At 37.5% G+C, this 14,055-nt stretch overlaps 1 protein-coding gene and 1 long non-coding RNA gene across 2 annotated transcripts in view; both read left to right on the forward strand.

Moving 5' to 3' along the window:
• PLA2G4F (phospholipase A2 group IVF) overlaps positions 1–14,055 on the forward strand; it is a 74,812-nt gene that overhangs the window by 43,066 nt on the left and 17,691 nt on the right. The window contains exons 21-25 of the mRNA XM_084522142.1: positions 8,068–8,170; positions 8,913–8,996; positions 11,209–11,281; positions 12,243–12,379; positions 13,443–13,574. Coding sequence (XP_084378268.1) covers positions 8,068–8,170; positions 8,913–8,996; positions 11,209–11,281; positions 12,243–12,379; positions 13,443–13,574 — 529 coding nt within the window. The remainder of the gene's footprint in view (positions 1–8,067; positions 8,171–8,912; positions 8,997–11,208; positions 11,282–12,242; positions 12,380–13,442; positions 13,575–14,055) is intronic.
• On the forward strand, positions 814–3,731 carry LOC311437547. The gene is made up of 2 exons (XR_014693540.1): positions 814–984; positions 2,665–3,731. It is a non-coding gene; the product is annotated as an uncharacterized lncRNA (long non-coding RNA).

A 14,055-nucleotide genomic window follows, 5' to 3' on the forward strand; every position in this document is an offset into this window, starting at 1 on the left:
GGACAGCTCTTAGGGATCAAGAAGTTAAACCAACTGTATATATATATATATTTTATCAAGATGAGTCTGAAGAATTGTGTCATGTTCAAGTGTCAGAAGAGAATTAAAACTGGACAAAAACTGCAAACATGTTTCTAGTGCTGTAAGTGATGAGGCAAAAGCACATGGAAGTGCATCAAAGGATGATGACAGGACAAAGAAAAGGGGGGGATGATTTGCAGATATGCTCTCGTTTCTGAATGGAACCAAATTTCATATGGCAGAATAGGAAATGGAGAAGTCACAGATTCCAAGATGTGAGATAAAAACATGAATGAAGTTCTTAGCAGCTTATAAGAGTTGCTGTGGAGAGAGGCTGCAGAAAAGTACCAGATATCCAACTTTCTGCAGGCACCTTGGTAACAAGGTGAATGATGGATATTTTCACAGTGGCAAAAATGAAAGAAAAGTTTGAGGTGGGTAACTTGAGCACTGCTAAAACTCAGCTGAGAGCTGGTCAGTTGCCAAGAGCCATATTATATCAGAAAAACCCTTCGGAAAACAAACAGTTTTCTTAGTTACAAAGGATTTCAGTTGTGAGTAGTCTGCTTGAAGTGAATTGCTTTTTGTTCTTTTTCTCTTTGGTCTCTTTTTTTCCCGAGACTTACTCATTTCACAGCTCTTGCCACTGAAGTGGTCCTTGTATTGTTGTCCTTCCTTCATGACTTTCAGCCACTTTTCAGACCAAGAACCAGTGGAAATAAGATAGATCCTACAGGATATTTAAAATGTAAACAGAGAGAAGACATGGAAAACATTTGGCTAAGTGACATTTACCTTTCAGAAGTAACACTAACTAATACTGACAGTAACACTTCACTAACTGAATCTCCTTTAGGACTATGTCAGAGAAAGCCACCTGGTCCGAGAAAGATCTGGGAAGCACACGAGCATTTGATATGCTACTCCAAGGAGTCATGCTGGAGAGCTAAACAGGGCTTACCTGTATCCTTTAATGATCTTTTGACAATTTTTATTGAAAATGTTTTTTATGTTGGTGTATGCACACTAGAGGAACACTTGAGAATTTTAATGTTATTAGTGGAAACTATTTCAAGCAATGTATTTTGCAATGTGAATGAGGAAAATGAAAGTAAATGTCAATGTAAGCAAACACTTCTACTGATCATTATCTATTATATTCATATTAACACATAAGGATGTATGTCTGCTCATAAATACAGGTTCTGCACAGGTGCTCATAAATACAACTCCAAATTAGAACTCTTGTGGAATATCTACATCTTGTTGTATTTTACTACACTAGCTATTGGAGAATTGGCAGCTAATTCAGTTTTTTTCTCTCTTTGCTGAATCTGTCTATATATAAACTTTATCCAAAAACTGGGAAGATAATTCATAATTCTTGCTATTTTCACTCTTCATAGGGTTTTTAATACATATCTCTGACAAGTTTCTTCTTCAGGAGGAAATTCAACCTCTATGTTCAGGGTCTATGTCTTTAAGAATTAATTACTAACAACATGCTTGAAAATATCTGCAAATACCCATAAGCAGTATAGGAAGTCAAAAGTAGTTATGGATCCTCCTCTGCTCTGAGTGGCACAGAAGTATATATGCTTATTGTACTTTCTGATGTCAATAACTGTATGCTTATCTGTCTTTAATGTCTATATCTGATTTTTGCCCCTTGCTTTATACAATTAACCTTGATTCGGAGGACAATGGAAAATCCACAAGATGTGTTATGCTAATATTATGAGGCCTTATTATGTGGACCCTTTTTCACTTAAGAATAAGAATAGGATTAAGTTGAAAAAACTTCCTAAGGAATGCTAATTATTTTTCCTGATTCTTTTTTAAAGCATCAGGTCTTACGTGATCGTGTTCTCTGTGCATGCATATTCTCCTTGAACATTTTTTAACCTGTGACTGATCTGAACTTAATTGGTCTTATTTATTAAAGACAAATCCTTAGAAATCCTGTGGAAATAGATAGTTGAATAAAGAATTGAGATTTTTATTATTGACTCCCTCCCTCACAACAACCCCCTAGGAAAGCACTGCAGTATGCTTTCACAGTCTTCTGAAATACTGGTGAATCCACTGTTAAGATACTTTAAGCAATTAACTATAAGGTGGAACAGTAGGAAAATATTATTTATTGGCATTATTATTATTATTATTTATTATTATTTGTTATTAATTTCTGACCAATAATCATGAAACTACTTGGTTGATGATACACCTAATTCAGTGGGATTTCTGAGGCCTTTTGTATCTGTTCCTGGTGTTGTGTGCTTTCTCTCCCTACAATCAGCCCTTAGGTGGCACTCTTTCATAGGAGATTACAGCAGCTGTAACAGCACCTGATCTCTCGACACCATCCCCGAGACGCTGCTTTTTGGAGGTCTGACAGTTCTGTTTGTCCAGAGCATGTGATGCAACCTTTTTTTTTTTTTTTTTTTTTTTTTTTTTTTTTTTTTTGTGTGTGTGTGTTCTTCAGTTCTGTAAAGCTTAAATTGTTTAGGGATGGATGAGAGGATGTTTGCATAACTGATTATTATTATTATTGGTACGGGGGGCTCTTTCACACGGACTTCATTAGGCAAATTTTGGGTGAACTGAGGCTGAAGTATGATAATCCCTTAACAAATGAACAAGATGGGAGCTTTTGAAATCAGGTCCACTCTTTAGTTTAATGCACCACTCTATAAATTAAATAGAAAGTGCAAAATGTCATGATCTGTTATGATCCCTTAGGAAATAAAGAATACACTAAAAACTAATTATTGCTTAGTGGAATCATGGGAAGAACTCCAGCATTTTGGAAACTCTTTATGACTTTTGCTTCTCTCCTATTCCCCCAAGGGAGAGTTGCAGGACTACTTCAGTTTACGTAAATTTTCCTTAAGTCCTTCTTTTGTGGCACCTAGTCAACTGTGGTAAAAGCTAAATTGCTATAACAAACCAAAGCCTCTCTTTTTCTCCTGTTAGGATGGGATAAAGGTCTATGATGGAGAATCTTTTTATTCCCTTACACAATGAAGGTAGGTACAGACCAATTCTGAGTATTGTGCTGCTGACTGACTGGCAACTCTACTGTCAGAAGACAAACTATACCTTGCAGATGCTGTGTGTTTCATCAGTACCTGTCATCCACTTCTCCTGAAAAAGAGGAAGGAAAGAAGAGAGAGTATCATCTTGTATCATTCCATAAGCACAGCTTTTGAGGTTATTCTTCTCAGAAAACAGTTGCATAGTGGAGAGTTATTTTGAGCCACTGTCTAACTGTCACAAGCAGAGGTGCTGCCAAAACTGATGCCAGCTATGTACCACTTAGAAGTCTAAAATTTTTCTAATAGGACAGTTTTTCTTCTTTTGTAGGAGTGGAGCAGAGCTCTGTATGGGGAGAAGGGAGTGGAAGAAATGATAACTCTCATTAGCTGCTGCTCCCTGTATAATTATATGATGTGACTTACTCTAAGGATGGTTCAGACAAAATACTTCTAAGTAACTGCATTATCCACAATAACAGATCAGATTCTGTAGGCCTTTTGCATGGCTTTTGCTTGGAAGAGACATAATAAACTGAAGTCAGTGCTCAGAAAACTTGAGTCTTTCCTGTCTGATGTATTTACTTCAGTCTGACATTATAACAAAAGAATTTGTGTGTGTGCGTAATATATAATTTCATTTCAGAAGTGAATAAAAACTTCTCCAATTGAAAACTGTATTTTGCTATACATTATATAAAAAGTCTAGTGTTGGATATCAGGACTGAATTTTATGGATGATTATTGCTCCAGAACAGCTGTCTTTTCATTAGACATTTTGTGGGGCCCTTATCTGAATTGCTCTAATTGTTATCTCCTGGAGAAGTTAGGTGTTCAGTGCTCAAGAACATCTCAAGTCAAACGGGTAACCAAACTAAGTGTGTCCAGTAAAGATGGTCTTCATTATTGAGGTTTGTCTGTGGTTTAGAGTGAAGAAGGCCTGGATGCTATTTAATGCTGAGAACAATTACTGCTCATTTTTCATTCTGTTGATAGAGTATGACACAACTTGTAGGGACTACCATGTTAACGTTGGCAAACAGCTGTTTCCTGAAAACAGGTGAAGTTCCTGTCTTCCCAGTTTAAGCAAATGTCTGTATTTATGTACTGTGTCTGGCAGTAGTGGAGCTAGCACCATACAGGCTGTTATGAAGAAAAGCTGTGTTTTGGACATGTGACTAAAACAGTGTGGATAATACACCAGTGTTTGGGCTGTTGCTGAACAGTGCTTGCATGTTTTGGTGTGTGTGTGTGTGTTTTTTTTCTTCTGTCATTCTACTTGTTCCCAGTGACCAGGCTAGGAGTATACAAGAGTTTGTGAGTGATCACAGCCTATACTGCTAGCCCAAACTGGCTGAAGGAGTATTCCATACTGTATAGTGTCATGGTGGGCAATAAAAACTGAGGTAGAGGAAGAAGGCAGTGGGGTTGTCTACCAAGGTAGCTGTTGCTCTGAGACTGATGGGGCATCAATCTGCTTATAGGAATTAGTGAGTGCTTTTGCATTATTTATTTATTTTTCCTCTTTCTTACACTTATTATACTTATTTTATTTCAAGCTCTGAATGTATTTACATTTGCTCTTCACATTCTCTCACCTGTCCCACTGGATGGGGGAGGAAGGGTGAGTAGGTGGCTGTGTAGGTGCTTAGCTGCTGGCTGGGGTCCATAGTTTATTATAATTATGTCAATGTGTCACTTCACAGTATAATTTGTTAGTCAGACGAGAGCAACAAACCCATAGAACCTAGACTATACTTTGCTGTAAGCTTTTTTTTTTTTTTTTCTTCTGGGATTTATCTATAGCAGCCTTACATCTTTTAAGTCCTAATTCTTTCTGCTTGAGAAGTTATGACACTTGCTTTATATGCATAGTGGAGTTCAAGTGTTAAGCCTGCCTGAATATGGCTGCTAATCTCATAATCTTGCTAGTGGGGTCAGACGACAGGAGATCTCAACTGGTCTTAAATCAAATCCTTGCATAAAAAAGTGTTCAAATAAAACAATTGAATAGGTCATTGCTAGGTGTATTTTAATTCTTCGTGGTTGCTACATGTCTACTAGCTGCACACGTACAGATGTTTTCCAAAATTAAAAACAAAAAACAAACCAACAACTACAAAAGCAACAACAACAAAAACAGGTGGCGGGGTGGAGGTAGGGTGAGGAAAGTAAGCTTCTAGCTATAGGTAACTAACTAATGTGTCAGAGTGGTGGTAGGATGATTATCATAGTCACTGAAGAGAGTCAAACATTTCCAAGGAGCAGTTCAGCTTTTCTCTGCACTACCAGAGAACATTTTAGCCTGTTTATTTCCTTTAACTTGTGATGGTGACTCAGCTGCAATTAGAAATTCATACTCAATACATACTGTAATCAAGTAATAAAAGTGAGTGTCAAATTACTGAAGATGCACTGAAGATGTCTTGGGATTTTTTTTTCTCTTGTCTTAGTGTGATAAATCCCTTGGCCCTAAGGCTGTTAGTCCACATGCCTAATTGCACGCTTGACTGGTTGTGTGGATTTCATCTGAGAGCCCCTAGCGTGGGTCCATCTTGTTTTCTATGCATTAGAGATAAATAGATGCTGTCTTTTGATCTCAGCTGTGTCTGAACGGAAAATCTTGGGTGCTGTGAGATAGCATTCCCTGAGGGGTGAATGCAGTGACTCTAGGAATTTTTTTTGAGGAAGGTGCTCCTGAGCAACTCAGTCCTTGGGAGCTGTCTCCTCAGCAACAATACAAGGCAACCTGTGCATCTGTTAGCATTGCCAGTTGTTTTAGTTCACTTCTAATTGTGCTGAAGTACTTATGAAATATTCTGAGGAAAATGAACCAACAAATTTGCAAATAAGGCCCAAATAAGCAATATATGCCTTCTTTCCTACTGATTCATGTGTTAGAACAAAACCTTCATTCTAAAAGGATATTAGCACAATTGTGCTATTTAAGTGCAACAGACACTGTTAAGTCTAACAAGTTTCTTATTAGATTGTTACACAGCAAAGATGTTTCTTATGGTATTTTCTGTATATATCAAAGCAAGAAATGCTGTTTGATGTCTCTTGTTCCTCATCTTTCCCAAACACAAACATACAATTTTCAGAGCATCTGTTTAAAGACTTAATTTCTTGTTGATTTCAGTCACCGTCACTTGGGATTTTGTCATAATTGAGGTCAACAGAGGATTATGACTGATTCAGTTTGGGGCTGTCCTATTTGTGTCAGGTAAATGAAGTCTGATTTTTAGAGTAATTGCCCAGCCACTTTTGCTTTGGAGCTTATAAAGAACAAAAACATTAGTATGCTCAGAAATAAAGTTGTACCCTGTGGTACTCTGCATGTGCAGAACAGATCTCAGACAAAGAGGTCTCTTTAGCTTGTAATCAATAGCACCTTCCTGTCAGAAGGTAGCAGTCTTCCAAGGCTTGTTTTTCCCTTTTGCCTCATACTAGATGTAGAAACCATGTAAAAATTTGGAAATACCACTGATTATCAGTCTCAGACTTCTATACGAGGAAAGTAATTCTGAGCCTGTGTCAAAATTAATCTGGGATCCTGGTGGCAACTGGGAGTAGCCAGCTCTCACAGCTGCCTCCCTAGAGGCTGTTGATCCTCTGCTGACCCTACTGCAAATAGTTTGCTCCTCTGCCACCCCAGGCACTTGTGCTGGAAGTGTGTGACCCAGTTTAGGTACATGTGCGACTTCAGTCCTCATATTGCCAAGCAACTAGTACTGCTGAAGACTTCTGTTGTTATAATGGTACTGTTATAATGGTACATTATCTTGTTTTTTTCTCATGTGCCTTCTGACTCACCTGCACTACTGTTCATGATACACAGTGCTCCTCAAGAAACTTGTACCATTGCTGGGCTACATCTGCCCATAGTTGCTGGAATAGTTGATATTGCTTAATTTAATTTATCAAGTCCCCACAAGGCATAAATATGGAGATTGCAGAAAGGATAGGAGATATTAATTGGATGGGTGACTCTTAATCTTGAAGAACTGGAGAGAACCCACTGTCATCAAAATGAGCCATAAAATGACTTCAGAGTGTTTTGCATTGGCTGTTGTGTTCAACCTCTTGTTAACAGCATTAGCTGAATCTTTTCCTTTAAATTGATGTGTTGCTTCAAAAGCATTATTATATAATCAAAATGAAATAGTTCTCTGTTGTAAAAAGATTGTGCCACAAAAACAAAACAAAACAAACAACAACAACAACAAAAAAACAAACATAAAACTCCAGGAACCAAACAAAAAAAAAACTGGGTGAGAACTCATCACACTTATTTGCATAAATGATAGCACACCCTAAGGCAGAAATTTTTTTTGTTCACTGCCTGATTCTATGAAAAAGAAGACTAATCGTTATTATTGTTTGAGTCTTTGTCTAAGGCAGCTGTCCCTTACAGGACAGTTAGAATAAGACACTTTCATTAGAAATGGTTGCAAGTCAGATTTCTTTTTTTAAATTTCTTTAAGTCCTGCTGCATCAAAAAGTGCTTTCCTATCTGATTTAGGAAACTTGGGAATGTCAAAAAAACAAAAGCAAACAAACATTTATTTCAATTGCAGTTTGTTATTATTTAATAATAGTAATTTAGTGATTTTAAAAATGCTTAATGCAGTAGGTGGCTTCTGTCATATTTTAGTGATAGTGCTAGGTACTCTTGTTACTATGAATTAAGTGCTGTAATAAAATAATGTCAAACTATTCTAGTATGAAAAGGAAATCAGACGACAATTTAAACAATGTTTAAATATTTTGAAAAAATGCCACATAGTTACTTGTTCAAGCTTATATGTCTTTCTAACGTAAGTTAATTGAAAGTATTATGTTCACTAAAAAATACATTTCAATGGCAAAAGTTCCATCTGGTTCTGCTCACCCAATAATATTCCTTACATTACGGAAGTAAGAGGAGAAAAAGCTCTAAACTGTTTTCTTTATTTGCCACTGCATACAAGAATCAAGTGAGAATTCATTTTGTAGCTGTGATTTGTAGAGATATTAGCAAAACCCTTGCCGTGACAAGGCTGGCCAAGGTAGAGGTGGGGTGCTGCTGTTCAGAAGTTCAGATTGATTCACTTGATGCTGCCAAAGCACAGGTATGGGTTTTAGGATTAGAGAACTTCTCAACAGATGACAGTAGATGCAATATTCTCTTAGGTCTTCTCTAGTTTGTGAGGGTTGCAACTAGACCAGCATATCTTTCTGTGTGTGGTTATCAAACCTTACAGAGATGAAGAGCTATTTTATTTTGGTATTAGCCAAAGGCGAAGTGTTTGGCCTGTGTCTTCCTTTCCCCTAAATCACTGCAGCGGTAAAAGAAATCTTTATGTGGCAAAGAACAAGTACATAATTTGTGCTTTTGAAATCAGTGGGAGGTGGAGCTATGAGTCAGTCTATACAGCTCTTCTTCCCTGCCTCAGCTGTCTGGAGAATAGTGTGTTCCAGGAACCACCTGCCAGCTGTGAGGCATACAGACTGGACCATTAGAGCTTTGCATTTTATGAAGTAGAGGTGCTAATGGGTTCATCAGCCTATTCACCTTTGGTAAGAGAAAATCAGCAGTGGGGTGGGAGGTTCTGTTTGGCTATTTTAGTTGAGGTTGATGAAAAGCAAGTCTTTGGTTTATTTTGGTCCTTAAATGTCAAATAAGTTTGTAGCTGGCAGATTTATTAGAGTAACTAAATAGATATCACTGGTCAGATGGAGATATGTCATCTTGAGGAGGAGAAAAGACAAACCCCTGTGCTATTGCCCTGGTGAATCTTAGTAGAAACTGAAAACCAGGAATTGTTGACTGGTGGGTTTCCTCACTGGCCCCTCTTGTTTCCTCATCCCCAGGATCAATTCATCCGAGTAAATCCACACAGGAAAATTGGAATCAAGAAGAAGATTCATGGAAGACCATGCAGTGCTGAAGACAAGGTACTGTACAGAGGACAACCTCTAGGCTGCAGGGTATGAACAATGGCTGTAATATGTGGAGTCTTTCATCAGAAGCTACTGTCTGTCCTTGTACTTGACTGTTACTATGAGAGGTGTTATTTTTTAACAGTTAGTTAAGAGAATAGTTATTTCTTCTGTGACTGTGCTCTCTAGAGTGGAAAATATTTACTATGACTTGAGGGTTGGGAAGGTGAGGAAGATGATGAACTCGTGGTTTAGATACTGGGCAAGGAACCGGGAGAGCTAGATTTTAGTCTTGACTTCTCTGTGACACCACAATGTGACGTTAATCATACTTCATAACACCTAAGGCTTTCTTCAGATCATTCTTCTTTTGCTCTATGGAGATGGATTGGCAGATAAAATGCATTATTCAGTGACTGCTGTGAAAATAATTCTGACCCCTAGCTTTTATGAAATTGAGCTAATAAAAGGTGTTGAAAGGAACTTGAACATGGTGCATGCTGAGTATGTAACAATTTATTCCCCTTTCTGAGTAATGGCTAGTTTAAGTGATAGCTATAAGATAAAAATGGGAAACAACATTCCTGAGGGGGAGATGGGGATTTTCCTGCATCTGCTTCTTCGCTGTATTCAATGTAAAATTATGAAACTACCTGCTTGCTAGATCTGGGAGAGCAGTGAACTCGCTACCAGCTAGTACTACAGAATAAGAATTGCTTTTGTTTGTAGTTTTTGTCCTTCAGCTGGTTCATGAATAAGCTTTCTCTAAACTTCTCATTATGTACACTACTAAAACTGAGGATTGAAAAATTAATCCTCTGTATCTAGGATGAAAATTTGAGCTTTCAGAAATACTGATCACCAACTCCTGTCATTTTCTCCACATCCACTTTAGAAACATGGCTGCCAAAAATTCTGTTGAGGTTGATGGATTTCTTCAAAACGTGCTAGTTTTGGTCAAATCATACTTTGTGATACAAAACTATGGGGCTGAGAATTTTCTGATGGGCTATAAATAGCATTTAGGAAAATGACTTACTTTTTAGATGGTTAATCTATACCTGTCAAGAGACTGGTATATCAAAATGAGAGGTATACAAGGAGGTCCTAAGGAAGCAATTTCTCAGAAGTCATGATGCTTTGAAGATTTAATTGCTCCTTTCATTTTAATTGAGCTACTGCTTCTGTATGCGGAGTTTTATTTCTGATGTTCTTCAGGATTGTCTTGTTTTTCCTGTAACCAAGTATAATGTTGTATGCAGCTGCGATGGGGAGTGGGAGGGAGAAGACTAAAAATGGATAGGCCTGTGCAGCCTTCAAGCCATTGCCCTGTAGAGCCCTGTGCTGTTGGATGTCAATATGTTGTTATACGTCAGTGCACTGACACATTAGAGCTGCTTTACAGGGAGCTGGACCTTCATGTGAAATGGAAGAATGCTTACCCAAGCCTCTGATTTCAGCCTCGTTCCTCCTGATGTAACTGGAAGAGTTCTAGAATCTCATACTGGGTTGTTCATTTCTAGAACCATTCTCTACCTCATTTATTTGTTTATGTGTTTTTAAGGGTTGTGTATTTTGTTATAATAGCTGTAGTTACGTATCATGCAGCCAGATTGGCTGATAGCAGTGATATTTTGACTGGGGCATTATAAAAAGGAATGTATCTGTACTGCTCTGTAGTAATGTTACGTGGCACATAGGCTGGAGTCCCTACCCGAGGAAGGAGGGCATCCAGTGGTACCTGGGTGAACACATCGGAAAATGCTGTGTTGTAATCTGTTGTGCTTAGTCAGCCTGAAAGCAGAGAAGCAAACTCTATAGTTTAGAAGTAGCTGGACTATATAGGAGCGATTACATAATGTCTTCTTTGTGAAAACTATCTTGTGATATTTCTTACTACTTTGCATTAAAATTAAACTTTAAAACCTGAACCTTCAAAAAGCAAAGCTAAAACAAATAAAACAAGCAAACAAGAAAGAAAAAAACATAAGGTGAGTAAACAAAGCAAGAATCTAATTTTATATCATGTCTAGTCACAAGAAAGAAGTTATGCTCAGAATTTTTTTGCAAATACTTAAGAAGAAAACATATTCACTGCATTAATATATGAGAATGGCCTATGATTACTTATTTTCTAGGTGTCTTCTTTGCAATGTTATAGGAGAGGTTCATTTAATTGTCTGATTGCTTTTCTAATAATTAAGGTATTTTTCTAATTTTTTTGCAGCCAGAAATACCTCACTTGTGTTGGCTTACTGTAAAAATTATATGTATGCGAAATCTCCGCAAAGCAGACCTGTGTAAGTATCACTGATGGCATGTGTATCTGTTATCATGGGAGTCACTACTGGTGAACTTCAATGCTCTTGTACACCTGTTTGGATTAAAACAGTGTTTGTTTTTTTTTGACTGAAGAAGTTATATCTGTTTTCATCATCATTTACACTCAAAATCATTTAGAAAGCAGAAAAAGCCTGCTGAAATTCAAGGAACATTTGGACAGCGCTCTCAAACATGTGGTCTGATTTTTGGGTGGTCCTGTGTGGAGCCAGGAGTTGGACTCAGTGATCCTTGTGGGTTCCTTCCAGCTCAGGGTGTTCTATGAAAAGAACAAATTATATGTCAAGAAAGAAGTAATCCTTCCCTTCACTGGCCGCTATGTGATATTTCCTATTCCCTGACTCTTCAATGCCCCTTTGCCTACAAGTTGCCCATTTTCCTTCGGAAAGGGGGACCTTCATGGAAATATAAGAAAAATCAGTAGCTGTATTTGGTACCATTGTGTTTGTCTCTTCATTGCTATTTGGTTGTGGATATCTTGTCCGTTATAATTAGCAACATGTCAAAAAGACCCCAGAACAATATTATTCATTTTTTGAAGAGCAAAGTTCCAAGGTACAAAATCATACATGCATTTGATTGGAACTTGGCAAGCATTTGAAAGCTGTTATTAAAAAAAAAATAAAAAAAAGGCAAGTCAGAAGATCCAGCACATTTTGTATTGTTAAAACTGAATATTTTTGTTTGTTACCAAATAGTATTGGTAGTTTAAAATATACTTTTGTTTGAAATTGACATAAATTTATACACAGTTAAATTGCTATAAACACAGAATATTTACCTTTGGGTCTAATGAAGTATTTAGGACTACTCAGAGGATATTTTTCTTCACCTGATTGAGTAAAAGATGATAAAAAATAGTACTGCTGTAGTAATTATACATTTTTTATTCTTTCTTTTTTTTTTTTTTTGTTAACACAGTGAGCCAAACCGATTGCTACGTGAAGCTGTGGCTGCCCACAGCTTCATGCCAGGAAGCCCGGACAAGAACTGTATCCAACTGCAGGAACCCTGTCTGGAACGAAACTTTCCACTTCATGATACAAAGTGAGGTGAAGGTAAGATCCTACTTCTAAGTAAGCATACAAACCTTGATGTGGACTCTGCTGCCCTGACTGGACTTTCCAATCCTTCAGGGACTGGACCCCAAGAATTGAATAGGAGGTCTTATAAACTTTTTAAAGGTTTAGTGATATTTTCTTATGAGCAATCCTGAAGGCATTTTCACTCTGTGTTACTGTGAGCTTGTAATACCTGCTTCACATGTGCACACACAGTGAAGCCATTGTGAATTATAAGAGGTACCATGCCTTAATAAAGTTTTAAAACTATTTTTTAATACCAACTATTCCATCACTAAACTGCCACATTTTCAGAAGCCTAATAGGCTGCAAGAAATCAAACCTTACACGTGACAGATAGATTTATAATAGATTCATGCCTTTCCAGTGCTTCAAATAAGTGTAAGCTTGTAAGTGTTTTAGATCATTTGGGATAAAGTTGAGAGCTTTTTTCTTCCCATCCCAGAGCACTTTTTTAAAAAATAAAATTAATGTTTGTAAGGTTAGCAGAAATAGATTATCAGGCAGAGTGTGAGTAGCAAAATCTAGACAGGGAGTCAGTGACATATGGCTTAATAGTACGGTGTCTCTTCAGGCTGCTATGAGTAACCTGAGCCCAGAGGAAATACAAGGAAAATCAATGTAATTTAAATCTTGGTAAAAGACTTTAAGCTGATGTGCTTTACCTTCCATTTGTAAAGGGCTAAGTTTGCCCTCTATTATTACTTTCAGCTGATATGCTGACATTTTTAAAGATAGAAATATTGACTTCAAAAAGGTGTTGATGAGCACTGTGTAGTCTCTACTTTTTCCAGCACCCTCATGCATATCACTTCTGCTACCTTTATTTTAAGCTCTTGTTCATTGGCAAATCTGATGATTTAACTTTCTAGGGTTGCTCCCTGAGTTTGCAGTCCGAGCTTCAGGAGCTGTGTAGCTGGGTGAAGCCTTTCTGCAGCCAGCTGGGCTCTGTACCATTGCAGAAACATTTCATGCCTTCCCTCTGGGATCTCTAGTCCCCAAGTAGGGCATTTATGTCCTTCTTTGCCTCTCTCCTCAGAACATCCTGGAGCTGACAGTCTGTGATGAAGATACTTTGACACCAGATGATCAGCTTTTGACTGTTCGCTTTGATGTAGCTAAAATCCAACCTGGAAAAAAGGTTCAACTGAATTTTGTCTTGAATCCAGAGGTGAGAAATGAAAAGATGAATTAAACTGGGTGGGCAGACAAAATAATAATCTTGGACAGAATCTTCTTCTAACATATTAAACCTTGCAGTTACTTAATACAATGTTTAATGTTAGCACAGGAAAACAATATTAAAAGGACCTTATTAAAGTACAAAGCTAAATGCCTAAGGTTTAGGAGAAGTCAGAAACAGTCTCCCTTCCGCTGTGATTACAATTTGATGCAAAATGGCTTTCCTGTTCTGATTTTTTTTTTTTTTGACATTTGAAAATGTTACTGTTCTGTATTAGAAAAGAAGGCCATTTATAAAATGCCTTTTTATTTTTTTTTTAGGCATGTCAACAGGGAAAAATGAGGAAACTGATAGCTAGAGATCTTGCTGTTGTTGTGTTGTAGGAGATTGGCAGAACAGGGATGGGGACAAAATTCCCACTTGCCCCCTTTCTGGGAAGCTGCCTCTTTGGCCAGTAGCTTGTTGGGAG

This window comes from Aythya ferina (genome assembly GCF_964211825.1).
Source record: "Aythya ferina genome assembly, chromosome: 5".
Taxonomy (NCBI): Eukaryota; Metazoa; Chordata; class Aves; order Anseriformes; family Anatidae; genus Aythya; species Aythya ferina.